The sequence below is a fragment of the Rhinoraja longicauda genome, chromosome 28 (genome assembly GCF_053455715.1).
Source record: "Rhinoraja longicauda isolate Sanriku21f chromosome 28, sRhiLon1.1, whole genome shotgun sequence".
Classification (NCBI taxonomy): domain Eukaryota; kingdom Metazoa; phylum Chordata; class Chondrichthyes; order Rajiformes; family Arhynchobatidae; genus Rhinoraja; species Rhinoraja longicauda.
Window position 1 is genome coordinate 20075436 of NC_135980.1, and position 22638 is coordinate 20098073.

The 22638-nt window shown below is 44.8% G+C and overlaps 1 protein-coding gene across 5 annotated transcripts in view; it reads left to right on the forward strand.

Annotated features, from left to right (window-relative positions):
- Window positions 1–22638, forward strand: part of nfic (nuclear factor I/C) — a 456415-nt gene that overhangs the window by 394564 nt on the left and 39213 nt on the right. For all 5 annotated transcript variants that reach the window (XM_078423615.1, XM_078423617.1, XM_078423619.1 and 2 more), the window contains 2 exons: window positions 7664–7838; window positions 15379–15464. In XM_078423615.1, coding sequence (XP_078279741.1) covers window positions 7664–7838; window positions 15379–15464 — 261 coding nt within the window. The remainder of the gene's footprint in view (window positions 1–7663; window positions 7839–15378; window positions 15465–22638) is intronic.

Sequence of the window (22638 nt, forward strand, 5' to 3'; positions counted from 1 at the left end):
GACAATGATTGTACTGCCTGAAATAGAATACCAGTGATATTGCCCCAACCATTACATTAACGTTAAAATTAGTGGGTTGAATTGGACTGTAAATTAGTACTGATTGTAAACATATTATCAATGGAAAATGCAGACCAAATATATTTTTGCTGTGATATCTATTCAGATTCTTAAGTTAAATTATTTTGGCATATCCTTGAAATATAAGAGAGACACAAAGATCTGTAGATGCTCGACTGCTCAGCAAAACAGAAGTACTGGAGAAATTCAGCAGGTCAGGCAGCATCTGTGGAGGAAATGGACTGACCACTCCCTCCACAGGTACTTTCCCCTGCAACCACAGATGTAACACCTGTCCCTATACCTCCTCGCTCACCATAATCCAGGGACCGCAGCTGTCCTACCAAGTGAGGGAGAGGTTCACGTGCACCTCCTCTAACCCCATCTACTGCATCCGTGTTCCCGGTGTGGCTTCCTGTACCTTGGCGCGACCAAGCGTAGACTTGCAGGCAGAGGAGATTAGAATGTAGAACATTGAACAGTACAGCACAAAACATGATGCCAAAAGAAAATCCTAACTGCTTACATGTGATCCTTATCACACCATTCTCTGAATATCCAGGAGGCTATCCAAAAGCCTCTTAAACACCACTATTGTCTCTGCCTCCACCACGACATTGCAGCCACCCTCCACCCTCTGCGTAAAAAAAAACTTGCCCCATGCATCTCCTTTAAACCTTTCCCCTCTCACCTTAAAGCTATGCCCTGTAGTGTTTGACATTTCCACCTTGGGAACAAGGTTCTGTCTGTCTGCCTAACCCACTTCCTAACAGCACACTATGGGAAGTGGATTAATCTGAACAGATCCTTTTCTAGGCCCTGGACAATACTCTAACTGTATACCCAAACCCATGACTTCCAGCACCAAGACAAGAATGACAAGGGAGCAGGCTCTTGGTTGCTGGTCCTGTGCATTGCAATGAATGCACTCTGAGGAAGGGTCCCGACCCAAAACGTCACCCATCCACACCTACCATAAATACTGCCTGACCCACTGAGTTACTCCAGCAATTTGTGGGTATTTTTCTTCATAGTAGTCAGACTTTGATGCAATTATGCAGTGGATCAATAAAATGGAGAAGCAAGGAACTGCAGATGTTGCAATCTTGGGCAAAGCACTGCCTTACAGTGCCAGATTCAATCCTGATCTCGGGTGCTATCTGTAAGGAGTTTGTATGTTCTTCCTGTGACTGCATGGTTTTTCTACGGGTGCTCTGGTTTGCTTCCACATCGCAAAGACATGTTGGTTTGTAGGTCAATTGGCTTCTGGAAGTTGCCCCTATAGGATGCAAAAGTGGGATAACATAGAACTAGTGAATGGATGATCGTTGATTGACTTGGGCTTGTGGTGGGCCAAAGGGTCTGTTTCTACACTGTATCACTAAACTGTTGAAAGGCTGGAGCGATTGGGCTTGTATACACTGGAATTTAGAAGGATGAGGGGGGATCTTATTGAAACATATAAGATAATTAGGGGATTGGACACATTAGAGGCAGGAAACATGTTCCCAATGTTGGGGGAGTCCAGAACAAGGGGCCACAGTTTAAGAATAAGGGGTAGGCCATTTAGAACGGAGATGAGGAAGAACTTTTTCAGTCAGAGAGTGGTGAAGGTGTGGAATTCTCTGCCTCAGAAGGCAGTGGAGGCCAGTTCGTTGGATGCTTTCAAGAGAGAGCTGGATAGAGCTCTTAAGGATAGCGGAGTGAGGGGGTATGGGGAGAAGGCAGGAACGGGGTACTGATTGAGAGTGATCAGCCATGATCGCATTGAATGGCGGTGCTGGCTCGAAGGGCACCTATTGTCCATTGTCTATTGTCTAAACTGAACTAAAATAGGCCAATGAACCCAAATATTTTCCTTGTGTTGTGCTCCATTAAAGCCCTTGGTCACACCACCAGTGACTAACTGAATGCAGCCCATTTTCCCAGCACATTGCCACCAGGGGCCTGTACTCTGTGCCCACTCCATCCTATAGGGAACCTCTCGCAAGCAAGATGCAGGTTGGGATCCATGCCTTGCTGAGTCCCCTTAAAATCGTCCAGTCCTGGGTCGATGGTGTAGTTGCCTCCTCAGCAATGATTCCCACTGGCAAGACACTGGAAGTTGACTCTGTGCAGTCCTGTTTACTCAACAACATATTCTTAAGGCAAGTGGTTTACTTGCCAGTCACACCACAACTGTCGAATATGCTGCTGTGTACATATTTGAGCTCTCTCGTCTCTAATTCGGTTATTTATTCAGCTGTGGGAGATGTAACTACTTCCCTGCAAGTCCCCAAGTCTTCTGGTGTAACCACAGACTCAAAGTTTGGAAAATATTATTGAAGATTCTTTTTTTTTTCCTCACTGGGATAGACATGGGAATGGTGTCTAATTCATTAGAAATGGAAAAATTAAACATCATAATAGACGTCGTGACTCAGCTGGAAGCAATTGCGACAGTGATGATCATTGCCAGGAAGGCACAATGGCTCAGAAGGTAGAGCTGCTGCCTCACGGCCCCAGAGACCCGGGTTCGATCCAGACCTCGGGTGCTGTGTGTGTGTGTGTGTGTGTGTGTGTGTGGAGCTTGCACATTCTCCCTGTAACCATTGTGGGTTTTCTCCGGGTGCTCTGGTTTCCTGCCACATTCCAAAGACGTGCAGGTTTGTAGGCTAATTGGCTTCTGTAAATTCTGCCGAGTGTGTAGGATTTGAAACTGGGATAACATAGAACTAGTGTATAGGCGATCGTTGGTCGGCGTGGATTCACTGGGCCGAAGGGCCTGTTTCCACTCTGTGACTCTAAACTAAACTAAGTAATCCCTAAACTAGGCAAGATTTTCATTGTAACTGTACCTCCCTGTATCATATCATCATATCATCATATATATACAGCCGGAAACAGGCCTTTTCGGCCCACCAAGTCCGTGCCGCCCAACGATCCCCGTACATTAACACTATCCTACACCCACTAGGGACAATTTTTTTTTTTTACATTTACCCAGCCAATTAACCTACATACCTGTACGTCTTTGGAGTGTGGGAGGAAACCGAAGATCTCGGAGAAAACCCACGCAGGTCACGGGGAGAACGTACAAACTCCTTACAGTGCAGCACCCGTAGTCAGGATCGAACCTGAGTCTCCGGCACTGCATTCGCTGTAAAGCAGCAACTCTACCGCTGCGCTACCGTGCCAATGACAATAAATTCGGCTTGACAACTTGATCCATGGACAGTTACAGGGATAGGAAAGGTTTCGTGACATATTGGCCAAAGGCAGGCAGATGGGATGGTGTAGATGGGGCTTCTTGGTTGCCATGGGTTCGTTGGGCCAAAGGGCCTGTTTCTGTGCTGTCTGACTGACTCTATGGCACCATGACTAATAAGCTTAATCCATGCTTGATCAGGCTGCAAAATGAATGTTATTAGGTGGGACAAAGGTAAGGCGAATAGGACTAGCAAAGCCATCAACCGGGTTTGCATGGATGAGTTGGGCCGAAGGGCATGTTTCTGCACTGTATGACTCTATGATTAACATAGTCTTGGTCTGTGGACACATTCCTCCTGTCTCTCCACAACTTCAAATAAAGTTGAGTGTTGATGATTGTATGAACATTAAAGGTTCATGGATGCTGTCTGTGTGAAGTGAGATTACCAGGGCATAATAATACAAAATAAATCTTTTATTGCCTTGTCAAAGTGACAGTTTTAAGCAGCAGAGATTTTGACTTTAGCAGAGAATACAAGACTTTAGCAGTGTTTCTGAACTTAACACCTGGATGTGCACCCATTTCTGCATTAGCCCGCCCCCCGCCCCCCGCCCCTCCTTTCCCTTTCCCCCATCCCCTTCAAGAAAAGGTCTTGGCTCGAAACGTCACCTATTCCTTTTCTCCAAAAATACTGCCTGACCCGCTGAGTTATTCCAGCATTTGGTGTCTATCATCAAATGAGATATAAAGTTGGCTTCATCATAGGCATGATGGCGCAGCGATAGAGTTGCTGCCTTACAGCACTTGCAGCGCCAGAGACCTGGGTTTGATCCTGACTGTGAGTGCTGTTTGTACGGAATTTCTACGTTCTCCCCGTGACCGCATGGGTTTTCCCCAAGATAGACAACAGACAATAAACAATAGACAATAGGTGCAGGAGTAGGCCATTCAGCCCTTCGAGCCAGCACCGCCATTCAATGCGATCATGGCTGATCACTCTCAATCAGTACCCCGTTCCTGCCTTCTCCCCATACCCCCTCACTCCGCTATCCTTAAGAGCTCTATCCAGCTCTCTCTTGAAAGCATCCAATGAAATGGCCTCCACTGCCTTCTGAGGCAGAGAATTTCACACCTTCACCACCCTCTGACTTCGAGGGTCTTCGGTTTCCTCCCTCACTCCAAAGACGTACAGGTATGTAGGTAAATTGGCTTGGTAAATGTGAAAATAAATTGTCCCCAGAATGTGTAGGATAGTGTTAATGTGTGGGGATCGCTGGCCGGCGTGGACCCGGTGGGCCGAAGGGCCTGTTTCCACGTTGTATCTCTAAACTAAACATGGGAAGCAGAGAGTGGTGGTGGAGGTTGTTTCTTGAACTGGAAGCTTGTAACTCATGGTGTGGGACTCATCAGTGCTGGGCCTATTGGTGTTTGTCATTTGTAAGGCCATGAGACATAGGAGCAGAATTAGGCCATTCAGCCCATCTAGTCTACTCAACCATTCAATCATGGCTGATCTAGTTTTCCCTCTCAATCCCATTCTCGTGCCTTCTCCCTGTAACCTTTGACAATTTATATAAATGTTTTGGCTCAGAATGTACAAAACAGGCAAGGGGGAGTTTCGGCAGGCTAGGACTTTATTCCTTGGAGTGCAGGAGACTGAGGAGTGATCTTATAGAGCTGAATAAAATCATGAGGAGCATAGATGGGGTGAATACACAGTCTTCCCCCCAGAATAGGTGAATCAAGAACCAGAGGGCAAAGCTTCAAGATGAGAGGGGAAAGATTTAATAGGAACCTGGGAGGGGGCAACTTTTTCACTTAGTGGGAGGTGGGTGTATGGAACGAGCTGCAGAGGAGGTAGTTGAGGCACGTACTATAATAGCATTTAAAAACACTTGGACAGGTACACGGACAGGAAAGGTTTAGAGGGATGTAGATCAATTGCAGACAAAAGGGGCTAACAAAGATAGGGCATTTTGACCAGCATGGACGTGTTGGGTTGAAGGGCCTGTTTCCGTGCTCTATGACTCTAAATGGCCAGTACCACCCAGAACCCAAAAATGACAACAACAAAAAAGAGTTTCAGAGTTATTGTGGGTGATTTAGTGCACCTCCGTGGCCTGGGCAAACCATCTAATTTTCACATATCCTGTAATCGGTAGCTTCTGGCATAAGATGTCAGTGGTCACGAACCATAATTGGTGTCGAGAAAGCTCGTTGGCTACAAATCATAATTTTATGTTTGTAGATCGCAAATTTCAAGGCGACAATCTTAAACCAAAATGGATTTTGAAGTAACTCTGGGAAACTTACAATTCGATTATATGAACAAGAAGGTATCGGAGTCTTAAAACCTTACTGTCCAGGTTCAGAGCAGTTTCTTCCCAATGACCATCAGGCTATTGAACACGATGAACCCGAACTAAACTCCAAACTATGAACTGCCGAGGGACTTCAGGCTTTGTTTTGCTTTTGCCCTATAATGGGTTTTTTTAATTTATTTAACTTTTTTGTATGTTTATTATATTATCTATTGAATATTGTGTGTACAAACCTATTATGCTTCTGCAAGTATGGGTTTCATTGTTTCCTTTTGGTACATACGACAATAAAACACTCTTGGCTGTTGTCCAAAGTTAAGTAACGTCCAAGAACGTCCGTCCTCTCCCCCCCCCTTCCCCCCCCTCTCTTTCCTGGCCCTCTCTCCACATCAGTACACATCCATTTCTTCCACTATCCTGCCTCTCTTCCCCCCAATCACCTACCCATCTATATCCCTCCCTCTAGCTTTACAGTTCACTCCTCTGCTCTCCTTATCTCACACCCTTTTATCTCCTTTACACCTTCAGCCTTTGTCACTAACTCCACCCATCTACCAAACAACTCCCCCCTCCCCCTCACCTGTATCCACCTCTCACTTGCCAGACCGTCCTGCCCCCGCCTCCCTTTCCCAGCTTTCTCTCCCTCCCCCTACTCCAATCAGTCTGAGGAAGGGTCCCATCCCGAAACGTTGCCTGACCTTTCCCTCCACAGATGCTGCCTGGGTTCCTTCAGCCCTGGGTGTTTTTGATTTTGATTTATTTAACTGTTCATGATATTTCAGTTTCTTCCTTAACTCTCTGTTCCAAACTTAATTTTGCACTGCTTAAAAAATAGGTACTACTCCAGTCAGGTTGAACGCTACACCCAAAGATGTTTAGGCCCGCTTGCCATTCTGAATTCAAATTGAACCGACTGAACTCTGATTCAAAATAACTGACTCTTAAAGAAAATATGTACGTGCGCTGCCTGGGTTTATTTATACTCTGGGTGGATTTGGATTTGGATTGAACCCTGATCAATGGCCCTAGTTGAGGCAGGTTCGAGATGGGAAGTGCCTGCTGTTGTTACAACCGTGTGCATGGGTGTGACTGTTGATGCAGCTGGTCAACTTCAGCTTTTGCTTCAGGTTTATTATTGTCACATGTACCGAGCGAGGTACAGTGAAATGCTTTGTTTTGCATACTATCCAAACGGATATGAGAATACCATACATAAATACAATCAATTCAACCTCAAGTACAATAGATAGAGCAAAGGGGAAGATACAGAGTGCAGAATATAGCTCTCAGCATCTTAGTTCTTACGTTAGTTCTTAGCGTATCAGTTCCATAGACAAAGTCCAATGGAGGAGTAGAGGTCATAAGGCTAAACGTAATAGGAGTAGAATTAGGCCATTCGGCTCATCAAGTCTACTCCGCCAGTCAATCATGGCTGATCTATCTCTCCCTCCAAACCCCATTCTCCTGCCTTCTCCCCATAACCTCTGACACCCATACTAATCAAGAATCAATCTATCTCTGCCTTAAATATATCCACTGATTGGATATTCAGGTGAATATCCAGGTGAATTGGACAGTACCCTGGCTTATGGAATGACTTCAGAAGCCTGATAACAGAAAGGAAGAGAGTGTTCCCCAGTCTAGTGGTGTGCGCTTTCAAACCTCTGTACCTTCCGCCTGACGGGAACGTGAGAAGAAGGAATGACCGGGGTGGGAGAAGTCTTTAGTCCATTTTTTACATGTCAGTGTCTGATACAGTCCGTGATTTAACACCAGTATGTGTAACCTCCCACTGCATAATAGGGAGAACCGTTGAACTGCAGCACAATCATTCGACAGAGAAGTGATAGCTTTGATTTCCCACGTAAATGTCAGTGCTGGGTACAGAACTGCAATTCTGTTCATCCCATTACCGGAAGGATGTGGAGGTCTTTGGAGAGGTTTAACAGAAAGCTGCCTGGATTAGGAGGTATGAGCTGTAAGGAGAGGTTGAGCAAACTTGGATTGTTTTCTCTGGGATTAGAGACCCACCACAATGAATTTTGTGAAATGCTTTGATTGTGATCGTTGATTGTGATCGTTTTCTTTGCAGCTAAACGGCAGCGGTCAAGTGGTGAGCAAAGTACCGAGCCACTACATTTCCACATCGATGTTGGCTCCCCCGCCCCCCCCAACCATGGCCAGATCGGTAACTTTGGCGATGCCACCTGACACCAAAACAACCACCACAACCACAGAGGGTGGAGCCACCTCTCCAACATCACCCAGTAAGCACTGTCTCTTTTCTTAAGTACTGACTCGGATGGATTGGGATTATCTGCAGGAACATTGACACTGGCATCACACGTTGATGGTGTGGTCCAGAAGGCTTTCGGCACAGTGGCACAGCGGGTAGAGCCGCTACCCCACAGCGCCCAAGACCCAGGTTCGATCCTGACCCTGGGGTGCTCCTTGGGTGCTTTCTGTGTGGTGTTTGCATGTTCTCCCTGTGACTGTGTGAGTCTCCTCCGGTTTCCTCCCACATCCCATAGATGTGCAGGTTTGTAAGCTAATTGGCCTCTGTAAATTGCCCCATGTGTGTAGGGAGTGGATGCGAAAGTGGGATGACATAGAACTAGTGTGAACGGGTGATTGATGACGTAGAACTAGTGTGAACGGGTGAACTAGTGTGAACGGGTGATTGATGGCCGGCGTGGACTCAGCGGACCGAAGGGCCTGTTTCCATTTTGGATCTCTAAAGCAAAATAAACTAAACTACATTTGGCCTCATCGGTCAGAGTTAATGACGATTAATGACAATGTTAGCAGGACTTCAGGGCCGGTTGGGCAGCGTAGGAATTTATTCCTTGGAGCACAAGAGGATGAGGGGTGATCTTATAGAGGCCTACAAAATCCTGAAGGGAATAGATAGTTTGAATGTGGAGAGTCTTTTTCCCAGAGTTAGAAGCAATAACCAGAGGACAAAGGTCTAAGGTGAGAGGGGCAAGATTTATCAGGAACTTGACAGGCAACTTTTTTACTCAGAGGGTGGTGGGTATATGATCGAGCTGCCAGAGGAGATAGTTGAAGCAGGGTCTATAACAGTTCTGTAAAGACACTTGGACAGGTACATGGATGTGAAAGGTTTAGAAGGATATGGATCAAATGCAAGCAAATGGGAGTAGCATAGATGGGGCATTTTGGTCGGCATGGATGATTTGGGTCTTGGAACCTCTGTCCATGCTGTGCGGCACTATGACTCAAGGACCTATGTGTTATCTTGCGACCGCTTTTTGTAGCCTGTACCTTTATATTCTTCTTTCTGCATTTTCAGAGAGAATGATTAGATCTCTGGATTGAAAAGCATCCATTATTCTTGCACAAAAACTCCAAATCAAATCAATCAGGTTTCATCTGCAATGTGGAATGAATCCTCCAGCACTATAGCTCAGAAAAAATGTCTCCCACAAATTTGAGTGCCAGATTTTCAGCAAGAATTAGGATTTCTTTCTCTGAAGTGCTGGACGCTGATGGGAAATCTGATAGACGTATAACCGGGGCTAGTTTTTTAAGCCGAGGGTGATGGGTGGTGGTGGATATGATAGTGACGTTTGAGGCTTTCAGATGGATATGCAGCAAATGGAGGGATGTGGGATCACGTGCAGACAGAGAAGAATAGTTTATTGTAAGAAGGAACTGCAGATGCTGGTTTAAACCGAAGATAGACACAAAAAGCTGCAGTAACTCAGGCAGGCAGCAGCTCTGGAGAGAAGGAATGGGTGACGTTTTGGGTCAAGACCCTTCTTCAGAAGAAACGTCACCCATTCCTTCTCTCCAGAGATGCTGCCTGCCTGAGTTACTCCAGCTTTTTGTGTCCATCTAAGATTAGTTTAGCATGGCATCAGGTTCAGCATGGACATCGTGGGCCGAAGGGCCTGTTCCTATGCTGTACTGTTCTATATTTCATGAAACAGCATAAGGAGATTAAGCAGATTATGCAGGTTTATGTCTTGAATTCCCCCCCCCCCCCATATGTTTGTAATGAAACCAAACCAGATGTTTTACTAGTCACAAATTATAATATAATTCATAGTTTAAGTCTTCTATATAACACATTATTCACTGAGTGATTCTAGTCCTCACTGATGCTCACAGAATCAGAATATTCTTTTGTTTTGATTGTTTTCTTATTAAATGGATTAACGTGAAAAATAAAGAAGGCTTTGATCACAGCATATCTTGCAACTGCCCCACATACTCCATAACTGTAAATATGATACAAAAATACAGCATCATAACTTAGTGTTGAATTTTAACTCACTGTTTCTGAGTTTCATGCAAAGGCTATTGGATGAAGTCCACTCCTTAAAAAATATTCACAGCAGTGATTACTTCACCTGGTCACGGAGATTATAAAGGTCTATCAAAGGGCAGCACAGTGTTAAGCAGTCAGTGGCCCGGCTTTGTAGACAATAGGAGCAGGAGTAGGCCATTCGGCCCTTCGAGACAGCACCGCCATTCAATGTGATCATGGCTGATCATTCACAATCAGTACCCCATTCCTGCCTTCTCCCCATACCCCCTGATTCCGCTATATTTAAGAGCTCTATCTAGCTCACTCTTGAAAACATCCAGAGAATTGGCCTCCATGGCCTTCTGAGGCAGAGAATTCCACAGATTTACAACGCTCTGATTGGAAAAGTTTTTCCTCATCTCTGTTCTAAATGGCCTACCCCTTATTCTTAAATTGTGGCCCCTGGTTCTGGACTCCCCCAACATTGGGAACATGATTCCTGCCTCTAACGTGTCCAGTCCCTTAATAATCTTATATGTTTCAATTAGATCCCCTCTCATCCTTCTAAATTCCAGCGTATACAAGCCTAGTCGCTCCAGTCTTTCAACATACGACAGTCCCGCCATTCCAGGAATTACCCTAGTGAACCTACCCTGCACGCCCTCAAAATTTGGTTTGTTCCTTATCTTGGTTGCAGTTATAGAATCGTTGAATCATAGAGCCGTACGGCACAGATAGATGCCCTTTGGCCCACCTTGAACATGCCGACCAAGTTGGCATTCTGGGCTAGTCTCATTTGCTGCTTCGAAACTCTTCCTTTAGTTTAATTTAGTATAGAAATAGAGCGGAAACAGGCCCTTCGGCCCACCGAGTCCGTGCCAACCAGCGATCCTCGCACATTTGCACTATCCTACTAGGGACAATTTACAGTTATACCGAGCCAATTTAACCTACCAAACCTATACATCTTTAGAGTGTGGGAGAAAACCTGAGATCCCGGAGAAAACCCCATGCAGATCACAGGGAGAACGTACAAACTCCATACAGACAGCACCCATAGTCAGGATCGAACCTGGGTCTCTGACGCTGTAAGACAGCAACTCGGCCACTGTGCCACCCTGTCTGTACACCTGTCCAAACCATCCATGTGGACACTGCACATTCTCCCTGTGACCACATGGGCTTCGGCCAGTTACATCGAACACAGAAAGATACAGCAGAACAACAGGCCCTTCAACCCACAGTGCCTGTGCCAAATATGATGCCAAGATAGACTAATCTCCCTACATTACAATAGGAACACAAGCATTTATTCAAGAAACATCCAAAAACAAAACGTAGCAATGGAAAGAGATCCCATAAAGAATCGTCACAGTCAGGATGAAGCGAACTTTCTACTTTGAGCTTTATGAATAAATAATAAAGACATTTTCAAACGGAGTCTTACTTTGGCAGAGACTTTGAGGTGCCTACCTTGGGATATGAGCGTTCTGGCCGACTGATTAAAAATGTTCTAAATTTAATGTGCCTTCAGTGTATGGTTAAAGATGTAAGCATTTAACAATTTGGCTGCAATTCTGGGCAAATACTTTTTGCTTAAAGACTCAAGTTGAGCCTGCTGAATAATTTACATTACAAATCCCATAAATGGAGGTGGTAATCATCTGAAAAGAGGAATACTTACCTAGATGGTGATTGACTTAAATAATTTATTATTGTCTCATAGTTTATTTATGAAACATCTGTATATTGCTAGCTCCCATCCGTAAATACATGGACTGGTAAAGGGATGTGAGAGGGTTTGGTCTCAGTAAACAAACGTTTGTACTTTGTCCTTGCTGTGCCCGGTATGTTTGCTTAAAAGAAATAATATTCAATGCAAAAACAGAACTCCACGATGGAGAACACAAAGCAGTACAGCACGGGAATGGGCCTTTTGGCCCACTATGTTTGTGCTGTACATGAGGTCAAGTTAAACTAATCGCATGTGATCCATATCCTTCCCTTCCCTTCCCTGCCCATCTAAAAGCCTCTAAAACATCACTATCATGTCTTCCTCCACCACCACACCTGGCAGCACATTCCAGGCACCCATCGCTCTCTGTAAAAGAATTGCCCCACAACTCTCTTTTAAACTTTGCCTCTCTTAGCTTTAAGCGATGACCTTCAGTCTTTGACATTTCCACCCTGGGAGAAAGATTCTGACTCTTAAATCTGAAGGGTCCCGACCCGAAGCAGCACCTTGTGACTTTTCCGAACTGTCTACCCTATCTATGCCTCACATGAGTTTAAATGCTCCTATCAGGTCTTCCGTGAGCCAGGGGAAAAGGGGGGTAGGGGGGTGGAGGGGAGGTGTTGCCTAAAATTGGAGAGTTCAATGTTCATACTGTTGGGCTGTAAGCTGCCCAAGCATATCATGAGGTATTGTTCCTCCAGTTTGCATGTGGCCTCACTTTGGCAATGGAGGAGGCAGGACTGAATGGTTGGTATGGGAATGGGAATTAAAATAGTTAGCATTCGGGAGAGTTAGGAATCTAGTGTAGTTGGTGAAGGAAGCACGGCAGTCCTGGGATCCTGCAAGTATGGGTGATGGTATTGTTGAGCTTCCCTGAGCAGATCGAAGGAGGACTGGAGCTGAAGTTAGCTCTGGTCCCCACTCAGATGGGCACAACAATGGCATCCCAGATGGCAGGGTGGCGCAGCTGGTAGAGCTGCTGCTTCAAAGCTCCAGGTTCAAACCTGACCTCAGATGCTGTTTGTATGGAGTTTTCACATTCTCCCGATGGCCACATGAGTTTCCTCTGTCTCTTGAGTGACAGAGACAGTATGGAAACAGTCCCTTTGGCCCACCGAGTCCATGCTGATCATCAAGTACCCACTCCCACCAGCTCTATGTTATCTCACGTTCTCATCCACTCCCTGCACACTAGGGGAGATTTACAGAGGGCAATCAACCTACAAACACACAAGTCCTTTGGACGTGGGAGGAAACCGGAGCACCCGGAGGAAACCCACGAGGTCACAGGGAGAACGTGCAAACTCCACACAGACAACACCCAAGATCCCTATCGAACCCAGGCCCCTGGCGCTGTGAGGCAGCAGCTCTACCGGCTGCGCCACTGTGCCACTCTTGTTTCCTTACACATCCCAAAGACACTTTGGTTGACTGCGGTAAAAGACGGGGAGAATGGAATGGGGTTCGTGTCAGACGAGGGTAAATGGGTGCTTGATGTTTGGTGCGGATTCAGTGTGTCAGAGGTCCTGTTTCCACGTCATATGATTATGATATTTGATAGCAAGCTGCTGGACCTGCTCAACGCATGAGGGTTAAAGATAATGAGTTGGCACATTTAGTTTAGCTTAGAGATACGGTGCGGTAACAGGCCCTTCAGCCCACCGAGTCCACGCTGACCAGCGATCCCTGCAAACTAACCCAATCCTACACATATTAGGGACAAGTTACAAGTTTTACCGAAGCCAATAAACCTACAAACCTGTACGTCTTTGGAGTGTGGGAGGAAACCGGGGCACCCAGAGAAAACGCTCGCAGGTCATGGGGGAGAACGTACAAACTCTGTACAAAGAGTACCTGTACAGAGAGGACCGAACCCAGGTCTCTGGCGCTGGAATGTAGTAACCCTACCGTTGTGCCATCGTGCTGTCCACAGAAGATGTGGGCCAGGAACTTTCTTTGAGGTGCTTTAGCTCCAGTTCCATGACTTTGCCAGAATTGCGGTGGGAATCCCATTGAACTGCAGTTGTCGACGTCCTCTAACACAATTGAATTCACAGCAGATCCTGTGGCAATGAATTTTCCAGCCTGAGCTTTGAGAATGACTATCAACAATTAGTTATTTTTGAAACAGGAGGCGGCTGGAAAGTGAAGGAGGGCTTCAGGTTGTGAAGTCAGGATTGTTAGCCCCTGTAGTTTGTGGAACTTATTCTTCTCTCCAAGGTGGGATACTGTGCAGCACTGTTATTTATCTGTGTGTAGCCGTTTGGCAGAGCTTTACTCTGGGACTTTGCCCAGCATTTCTGTAACTTAGGTACCAATGTTGCCAGGACTCAAGGCCCAGAGTTATAGGGAGATAAAGGAGATGTGCGTAGCAAGTATAAGGGTGGTGGGTGTCTGGAACACACTGCCAGGGGCGGTGGTGGAGGCAAATACAATAGTGGCATTTAAGAGGCTTTTAGATAGACACGTGGATATGCAGAGACTAGAGGGATATGGTTCTCGTGCAAGCAGAGGGGCATCATGTTCAGCACGGACATTGTGGGCCAAAGGGCCTGTTCCTGTGCTGTCGTGGTCTATGTTCTGAGTCCCAAATCCAGATGCATCCTGATGGAAGTATGTAACATTATAAGAGGCACAGATACAGTAGATAGTCTTTATCTCAGGATGTAAATGTCAAATGCTAAGGCCCCATAGCATTTAGGTGAGAGGGCAAAGTTTAAAGGAGATGTGAGAGGCAGGTTTTTGCACAGAGGGGTTGCGGATGCCTGGAACACGCTGTGGTGTGATGGCGGAGGTAGATACGATAGTAGCCTTTAAGAGGCTTTTCGAAGGACATATGAACAAGCAGGGGATGAAGGGGTATAGGCAGATGGGATTAGTTTAAATCGGCATCATGGTTGGCACCGACATTTAGGGCTGAAGGGCCTGTACTGTGCTGTACTGTTCTATGTTTATGTTCTTTTGACGGCCTTTCCCTTTTTTGACTTGAAGCATAATAGTAATTCTGTATAAATCAGCTATGCATTTTCTTCGAGACACTGTCTGTAATATTCTACAAAGAGAAATTCCCATTCCCTCTGACGCATGGAGGCCAAAAAGTACAACAGCGATAAGTTTACATTTTAGCTCATGAAACATATTGGATACAAAGCCATTTTCCATAAATATGATCGTAAATAAACTGTTGGTCGCCCTTAAGTTGAACAGCAGTAGGGTACCCACGATCAGCTTCCTTCTCGATAAGATCTGCAAGATCTAAAACCTAAAGAAGTAGGAAATAACAACACAGCAGCCTTGATGGGTACCTTAATTGTTTTCCCCTTGTCTCCCACCTCACGTGCTTCCTTCCTTCAATTTAACATCTACTTCTGAGAACAGTTGCTTTTTTACCTCCTTTTCGAAATGATTTAAAACTCAAGAAAGAAAATTTCAATATATTGTTTCTTAGGAACATCGCTCATTAGTTTTGTTTGGACGTTTAGCGTGGCAACAGGCCCTTCGGCCCACCGAGTCTGTGCCGACCAGCGATCACTCCGTACACTAGCACTATCCTACACACTAGGGCCAATTTACTATTCGCAGAAGCCAAATTAACCCTCAAACCTTTACGTCTCTGGAGTGTGGGAGGAAACCGGACCCAAATCTCACACGGCTCCCGCTCAGCTTGTTGTGTGTACGTATGTACGTGTGGTTCAGCGATTCTATCGATCTAATGAAAATGTGTTTGAGTCATGATATGGTCAATGTTCATTCGTGTCTGGGCTCTGTCATGGCTAGTAACAATGCTATTTTATTTCAGCATACTCAACACCTGGCACACCCCCAGCTAACCGATCCTTTGTCGGAATAGGACCAAGAGATCCTGGTAGCCTTTATCAGCCGCAGGTATTGTAGAAGGTTCAGTCTCCAAGTGGTTTGTACTTGAGACCTATTCCATTTATCGCTCGCTCATCATTTTATCTTTCAAAATATGCTTGATAACCAACAAGCATATTTATTCCGAAGAGTGTTTCCTAATCAATCCTTGTGAAATAAGTTGAAATGTTTTTTGAACTGCTAGCACCTTTATTAGGGGTTTGTTTTAGTTGTGCAAAGAAACATTTGGGGGTACTAATTCAATATATGTGTAGTGGGGAAGATGCTTGAGTCGATCGTTAAAGATGTTATAGCAATGCATTTGGAAAGCAGTGACAGGATCGGTCAAATTATTTATGATGGATGGATTTATGATGGGGAAATCATGCTTGACTAATCTTCTGGAATTTTTTGAGGATGTAACAAGTAGAATGGATAAGGGAGAGCCAGTGGATGTGGTGTATCTGGACTTTCAAAAAGCCTTTGACAAGGTCCCACACAAGAGATTAATGTGCAAAATTAAAGCACATGGTATTGGGGGTAGGGTATTGACATGGATAGAGAACAGGTTGGCAGACAGGAAGCAATGAGTAGGAATTAACGGGTCCTTTTCAGAATGGCAGTCAGTGACTGGTGGGTGCCACAGGGGTCGATGCTGGGACCCCAGTTATTTATAATATGCATTAACGATTTATACGAGGGAATTAAATGTGACATCTCCAAGTTTGTGGATGACACAAAGCTGGGTGCCAGTGTGAGATGCGATGAGGATGCTATGAGGCTGCAGGGTGACTTGGACAGGTTGGGTGAGTGGGCAGATGCATGGCAGATGCAGTATAATGTGGATAAATGTGAGGTTATCCACCTTGGTAGCAAGAATAGGAAGGCAAATTATTATTTGAATGGTGTCAGATTAGGAAAAGGGGAGGTGCAACGAGACCTGGGTGTGCTTGTACATCAGTTACTGAAAGTAAGCATGCAGGCACAGCAGGCAGTGAAGAAAGCTAATGGCATGTAGGCCTTCATTGCGAGAGAATTTGAGTTTAGGAGCAAGGAGGTCCTATTGCAGTTGTACAGGGCCCTGGTGAGACCGCACCTGGAGTATTGTGTGCAATTTTGATCTAATTTGAGGAAGGACATTATTGCTATTGAGGGAGTGCAGTGTAGGTTCACCAGGTTAATTCCCGGGATGGCGGGACTGACATATGATGAAGGAATGGGCTTGTATTCACTGGAATTTAGAAGGATGAGAGGGGATCTTATAGAGACATCTAAAATTCTTAAAGGATTGGACATGCTAGATACAGGAAAAATGTTTCCGATGTTGGAGGAGTCCAGAACCAGGGGTCACAGTTTAAGCATAAGGGGTAAGCCATTTAAGACTGAGATGAAGAAAAACTTCTTCACCTAGAGAGTTGTGAATCTGTGGAATTCTCTGTCACAGAAGGCAGTGGAGGCCAATTCACTGGATATTTTAGCTCTTAGGGCTAAAGGAATCAAGGGATATGGGGAAAAAGCAAGAACGGGGTACTAATTTTAGATGATCAGCCATGATCATATTCAATGGCGGTGCTGGCTCGAAGGGCCAAATGGCCTACTCCTGCACCTATTTTTTTAATGTTTCTATGTTTCTCTAAAGTGTCTATAAGCGATCCTAGTACCTTGCTCATTGTAAAGTGATTGTACTAGCTTGCCATGGATCTGATATAAATCATTTGAAGTATCTAATTCAGTTGACATCAAAGTTGGTAAATCGTGCTTAAAAAGACCATTTTAATGGTAAGAATTCACAGCAGTCTCAATCCCTTTTTGTCAGTGTAGTTCTCTTCAAGGGATACAATCTTTACACACCTAGTCAGAGACTTCAGCAAACACTTTCTACATTATCGTACAAGGATCTAGAACATTTTCTTGGCTAAGGCAACCACTTTGTTGCCACAAGTTAATTTACTACTTTGAAACATTTTGAGCAATCTAGCCTGAATTCACGTGTTTAGGGATAATTTTGCAAAGCAGCACCAGATGCGAGTAATAGCTACGGAGTTGGCCCTATGATGTTCCAACCTGTGGCCTGCCTTGTGGAGATATAGCCCAGTCCATCTCACAGACCAGACTCCCTACCATTGACTCCATCTACACTTCAAGCTGCCTCGGAAAAGCAGCCAACATAATCACCCCGGTCATTCCTGCTTCTCCTTGCTTCTGTCCGACAGGAGACACAGAAGCTTGAAAGCGCGCACCACCAGACTCAGGAACACCTTGTTCCCATCTGGTATCAAGCTTCTGAACAGTCCTTCCATGAGCTAGAGTACCACCTGATTCACCTTGGCCCCATTGCGGACATTGGACTTTGTCTATGGAACTGATGCCCTCCAATGCCGAGAGCTATATTCTGCATTCTGTATCTTCCTCTTTGCTCTACCTATTGTACTTGAGTTGGGTTTGTTTGTATTCACATGTAATATTACCTGATGGGATTGGATAACTCACGAAACAAAGCTTTTCATCGTACCCCAGTACATGTGACAATGGTAAACCTAACCCCAAACCTAAATGTAAGTAAGATGAGGTTTATTCTCCCGGTAGAGGGATGAGCATAGATGAGGGTGAGGACAGATGATGAGTGGGGATGTGTGTGTCTGGGTGTGGGGGCGTGTCAATGACTTTCAGCAATCCCTCAAGCATGACTAAGACTTGTCTATCACTGACTAAATCTCTCTCAGACTCCCTCATTCAGGGGCTGGTATATGGATCCATTGGGTGGTCTGGCAAACTAGAATTAAAGGAGAAAAGAACCAATCAGCGTGAAAATAATGAGAGGATCATGGAAATTATGTTCAGCCAACTGTGCCCGGGTGAGTGTTAGATCTTTAACTGAAGTTATCCACTGTAAATACCATCTCTCTCCTCTTCGCACATTTCCTTTTCAATTTATCCTTTTCAAGTTCTCGTTCAGTTTGCTTTTCAACAATGTCACCAATCCCTTTGCAAGCAAAGGAAAAAGGCTTCTCTAACTTTCTACTTTGACAGTAGACATGGTTACCAAATCTATGGATTTTTAAAAACTATTGATTTACCCTTCCCTTTCAAAACCATAAAGCTGCAGAACGGAAGAAAAGCAAAGAAATCAAAATGGCAACTTAAAACGATAATAGCAAATGCCATGTGATGGAAAAATGACAGATTAAAGGGATAAAGCAGTTTTATATTTAATGCAGAATAATTGAAAGGTAGTGATGAATTGGGGCTTACATGCGACATTAAGAAAAATACCTTCTTTAATTTAGGGGGCATTGATACAAGTTCTGCTTAAATATTAGGTTGGAATCATGATGTAAATAAGATGATTATGTTACTTTAGGATCTGAGAGCGAGCAGATCTCCTGATGTGATTCAACATTAAAAATTGTTCGGTAATGTTCCTCTGAAGTGGTATGGGTTGGTTTGAGTCACAAGTCGAGAGTATTTAATTGTCATATGCACTGACAATGGAACAATTATTGCTGCAGCATAACAGGCCCGTAAATCCACAGATAATATTAATTTAATTAAAAACATAATATAAATTAATAACTGTAATACAAGGTAACCAAAATGGTGCAAAAGCAGAAGCCCGCAGTGAAATCAAAGACACAGTTTGTAGAAGTTCATAGTAACTGAGAGTTTGTGTTGTACAGTGTTCAAGGGTGTGGTGGTTGTTGGGAGGAAGCTGTTCTTGAATCAGGTGGTCATGGTCTTCAGGCTCCTGTACCTTCTTTCTGATGGTAGAAGCTTGGCCAGGGTGGTGTGGGTTCTTCACGATATTGATTGTCTTTTTGAGGCAGCGCTTCCTATAGATCTCTTCGATGGTGGGAACATCAGTACCGTTGATGGACCAGGCAGCGTCCACCACTTTTTGTCATCTCCTTCACTCCTGGGCTTTCAGGTTGCTGAACCAGGCCGTGATAGACAATAGACAATAGGTGCAGGAGGAGGCCATTCGGCCCTTCGAGCCAGCACCGCCATTCAATGTGATCATGGCTGATCATTCTCAATTAGTACCCCGTTCCTGCCTTCCCCCCATACCCCCTGCACCTACTGATGCAATCAGTCAGTATGCTCTCTACCATGCACCTGTAGATGCTTGCTGCTGTTAAGCATCTGCGACATTAGATTAACAGCCCAAATATACAGAGGCGCAAGGAACACAGTTTGCTGATGACAAGAAGTTTCTAACTGTTGTTTACAATGGCGTCATATTGTCACAAATATTGTCCTCAACATTCCTAACTGTTGGTAGAAAAGAGATACACATCTCCCACTTGTGGATGAAGGCAAAATGTTCTCTCATTCTATGATAGTTTTAGCCGCTTACTCTCTCAGATATGGAAACAAGGAACTGTAGATACTGGTTTACAAAAAAAAAGACACATAATGCGGGTGTTTGGACAGGCAATGCTTCGGGTTGGGACCCTGCTTCAGTCCCTGAAAACGGTCTCGACCCGAAAAGTTGCCTATCCATGTCCTACAGAGATGGGGCCTCAACCACTGAATTACTCCAGCACTTTGTGTTCTACGTAAGAATACAGCTTCTGCAGCTCCGTGCATCTGCAACGCGTGCTTAAGCATTTTAAACATGGGTAACCAAGGGGTAAATTTTCTCAATGAGTATATATTTGTTAAATATAAAGTGCTGGAAGTACTCAGAGGGCAATGTAGCATCTATGGAGGGAGTGCCATACAGTCATACAGCACCGAAACAGGCCCTTCGGCTCAACTTGCACATGCCAACCAAGCTGCTCCACTACACTAGCCCCACCTGCCCACTTTCTGCCCTTTTCCATCTAAAACTTTCCTGTCTGTGTATCTGTCCAAATGTCTTTGAAATGTTGTCATGGTATCTGTCTTAACTACCTCCTCTGGCAGCTCCTTCTGTATAACCACCACTGTCTGTGTGAAAAAGTAACATGGCCATGTTAGGTTTAGGTTTATTATTGGCATTATCTGAGGTAAATCCTAGCATTGCCTTCTAGGTTTATTGAGGTTTAGTATTGTCGTGTGTACTGAGGCTCAGTGAAAAGCTTTGCTTTGCATGTTATCCAATCCGATCAGATAATATTTTACATAAATACAATAAAATCAAACTCAAGTACAATAGGAAGAGCAAAGGGGAAGATACAAAGTGCAGAATATAGTTGTCAGCATTGTAGCGCACCAGTTTCATAGGGAAAAGTCCAATGTTAGCATTGGGGCAGAGGTGAATCAGAGAAGCTTCTGTACCTTCTGCTGGACGGGAGCAGGGATGAGAAGGAATAACCAAGGTGAGACATGTCTGATTATGTTGGCTGCTCTCCCGAGCCAGCCTAAAGTGTAGATGGAGTCAGTGGTGGGAAGTCTGGTCGGCGTGATGGACTGGGCTACATCTACAATTCTCTGCAATTTCTTACGGTCTTGTGCAGAACAGTTCCCAAACCAAGCTGTGATGCAACCGGACCACAGTATGCCTTCTGCGGCGTATCTGCAGAAATTTGTTGAAGACAGGCCGAATGTCCTCGGTCTCCTGTGGGAATAGATGCGCGGATGTGCCTTTGTGGCTGCTGCACCTTAACTCACGTACGATGTGGAATTCCTAAACCGAGATGAAACATCTTCCACTGAGAGATTCCCACTTTCTTCTGTCTTTGTCGAGTGCCAGTTGTAAAAGCTGTAATCAATACCAATGCAGTACAGGGCTTACACAGTTTGGTCGATCGATAAGCAGAAATTGAAGCTCCAGTAATTGAAATCTTTACAAAGTGTCACCTTGCAAATCAGCAAATTTAAGGAATAGCATGGGAATATTAATGCTGGGAGCAGTGCCGCTCAATGAATGATTAATATCTGTCTGTAATATGTTTCAGAGGCTTGCATAAACCTTTCAATGTGTAAGGGGTCTTCAGTAACAGCAAACCACTGGGGGATAAGAAGGTCATTGGAATTATACACTGCTCTTCAAACCCTGAGAATACTCGGCATTTGATTCCAGCTCAGATTCTTGAGATTAAAAATCACTGCCTCCTTTGTCAAAAGTACAAGTTTCAACATTCTTACCCATTTCGGAAAAAAAAAGATGTTCATTGATCATTGAACGCAGAGCAGGAACAAGCCCTTCAGCCCACAATGTCTGTGTCAAACACGATGCCAGGTTAAACTAATCTCCTCTGCCTGCATGTGATCCATTCTCCGCCATTCCCTGCATTTCCATGTGCCTATCCAAAAGCCACTCAAATTCCACTATCGTATCTGCCTCCACCACCACCCCTGGCAGCGCGTTCCAGACACGCATCACTCAGTGTGAAAAAAAATACCCCGGCACATCTCCTTTAATGTTTGCCCCTCTCACCTTAAAGCTATGCCCTCTAGTCTTTGATATTTCCTCCCTGGGGAAAAAGGTTCTGACTGTCCACCCTATCTATGCATCTTATCTCTGATCTTTATGATTGTCTAAACCTCCAGGTCCTTCAGCCTTCTACACTCCTTGGAAAAATGTCCCATCTTGTCCTTGCTCTCCTTATAACTCAAACCCTCCCATCTTAGTAAAATCCTCGTAAATCTTTTTTTTTGCAGTTAAGAGTATTACATTCTTTACATTCATTGCACAGCATGCAAAACCAAGCTTGTCACTGTATTTCGGTGCAGGTGACAATAACTAGCCAATCCTAAAATAATAATGCAAGCCAAAGTACACAGAGCCACCTTTTAGGAAGTCCACTGTAGATTGTTTCTGAGGTGGGAAAGAACTACACTGAAGATAGGTACAGAATGCTGGCGTAACTCAGCGGGACAGGCAACATCTCTGGAGAAAAGGAACATGTGATGCTTCGGGCCGTGACCCTTCTTCAGACTGAGACTGAAGAGCTAGCCTGAAGAAGGGTCTCAGTCTCAATCTGAAAAAGGGTCTCGACCCCGAAACTTCACCGGTTCATAGGTGCAGGAGTAGGCCATTCGGCCCTTCGAGCCAGCACTGCCATTCAATGTGATCATAGCTGATCATTCACAATCAGCACCCCGTTCCTGCCTTCTCCCCATACCCCCTGACTCCACTGTCTTTAATAGCTCTATCTAGCTCTCTCTTGAAAGCATCCAAAGAATTGGCCTCCACTGCCTTCTGAGGCAGAGAATTCCACAGATTTACAACTCTCTGAGTGAAAAAGTTTTTCCTCATCTCCGTTCTAAATGGCCTACC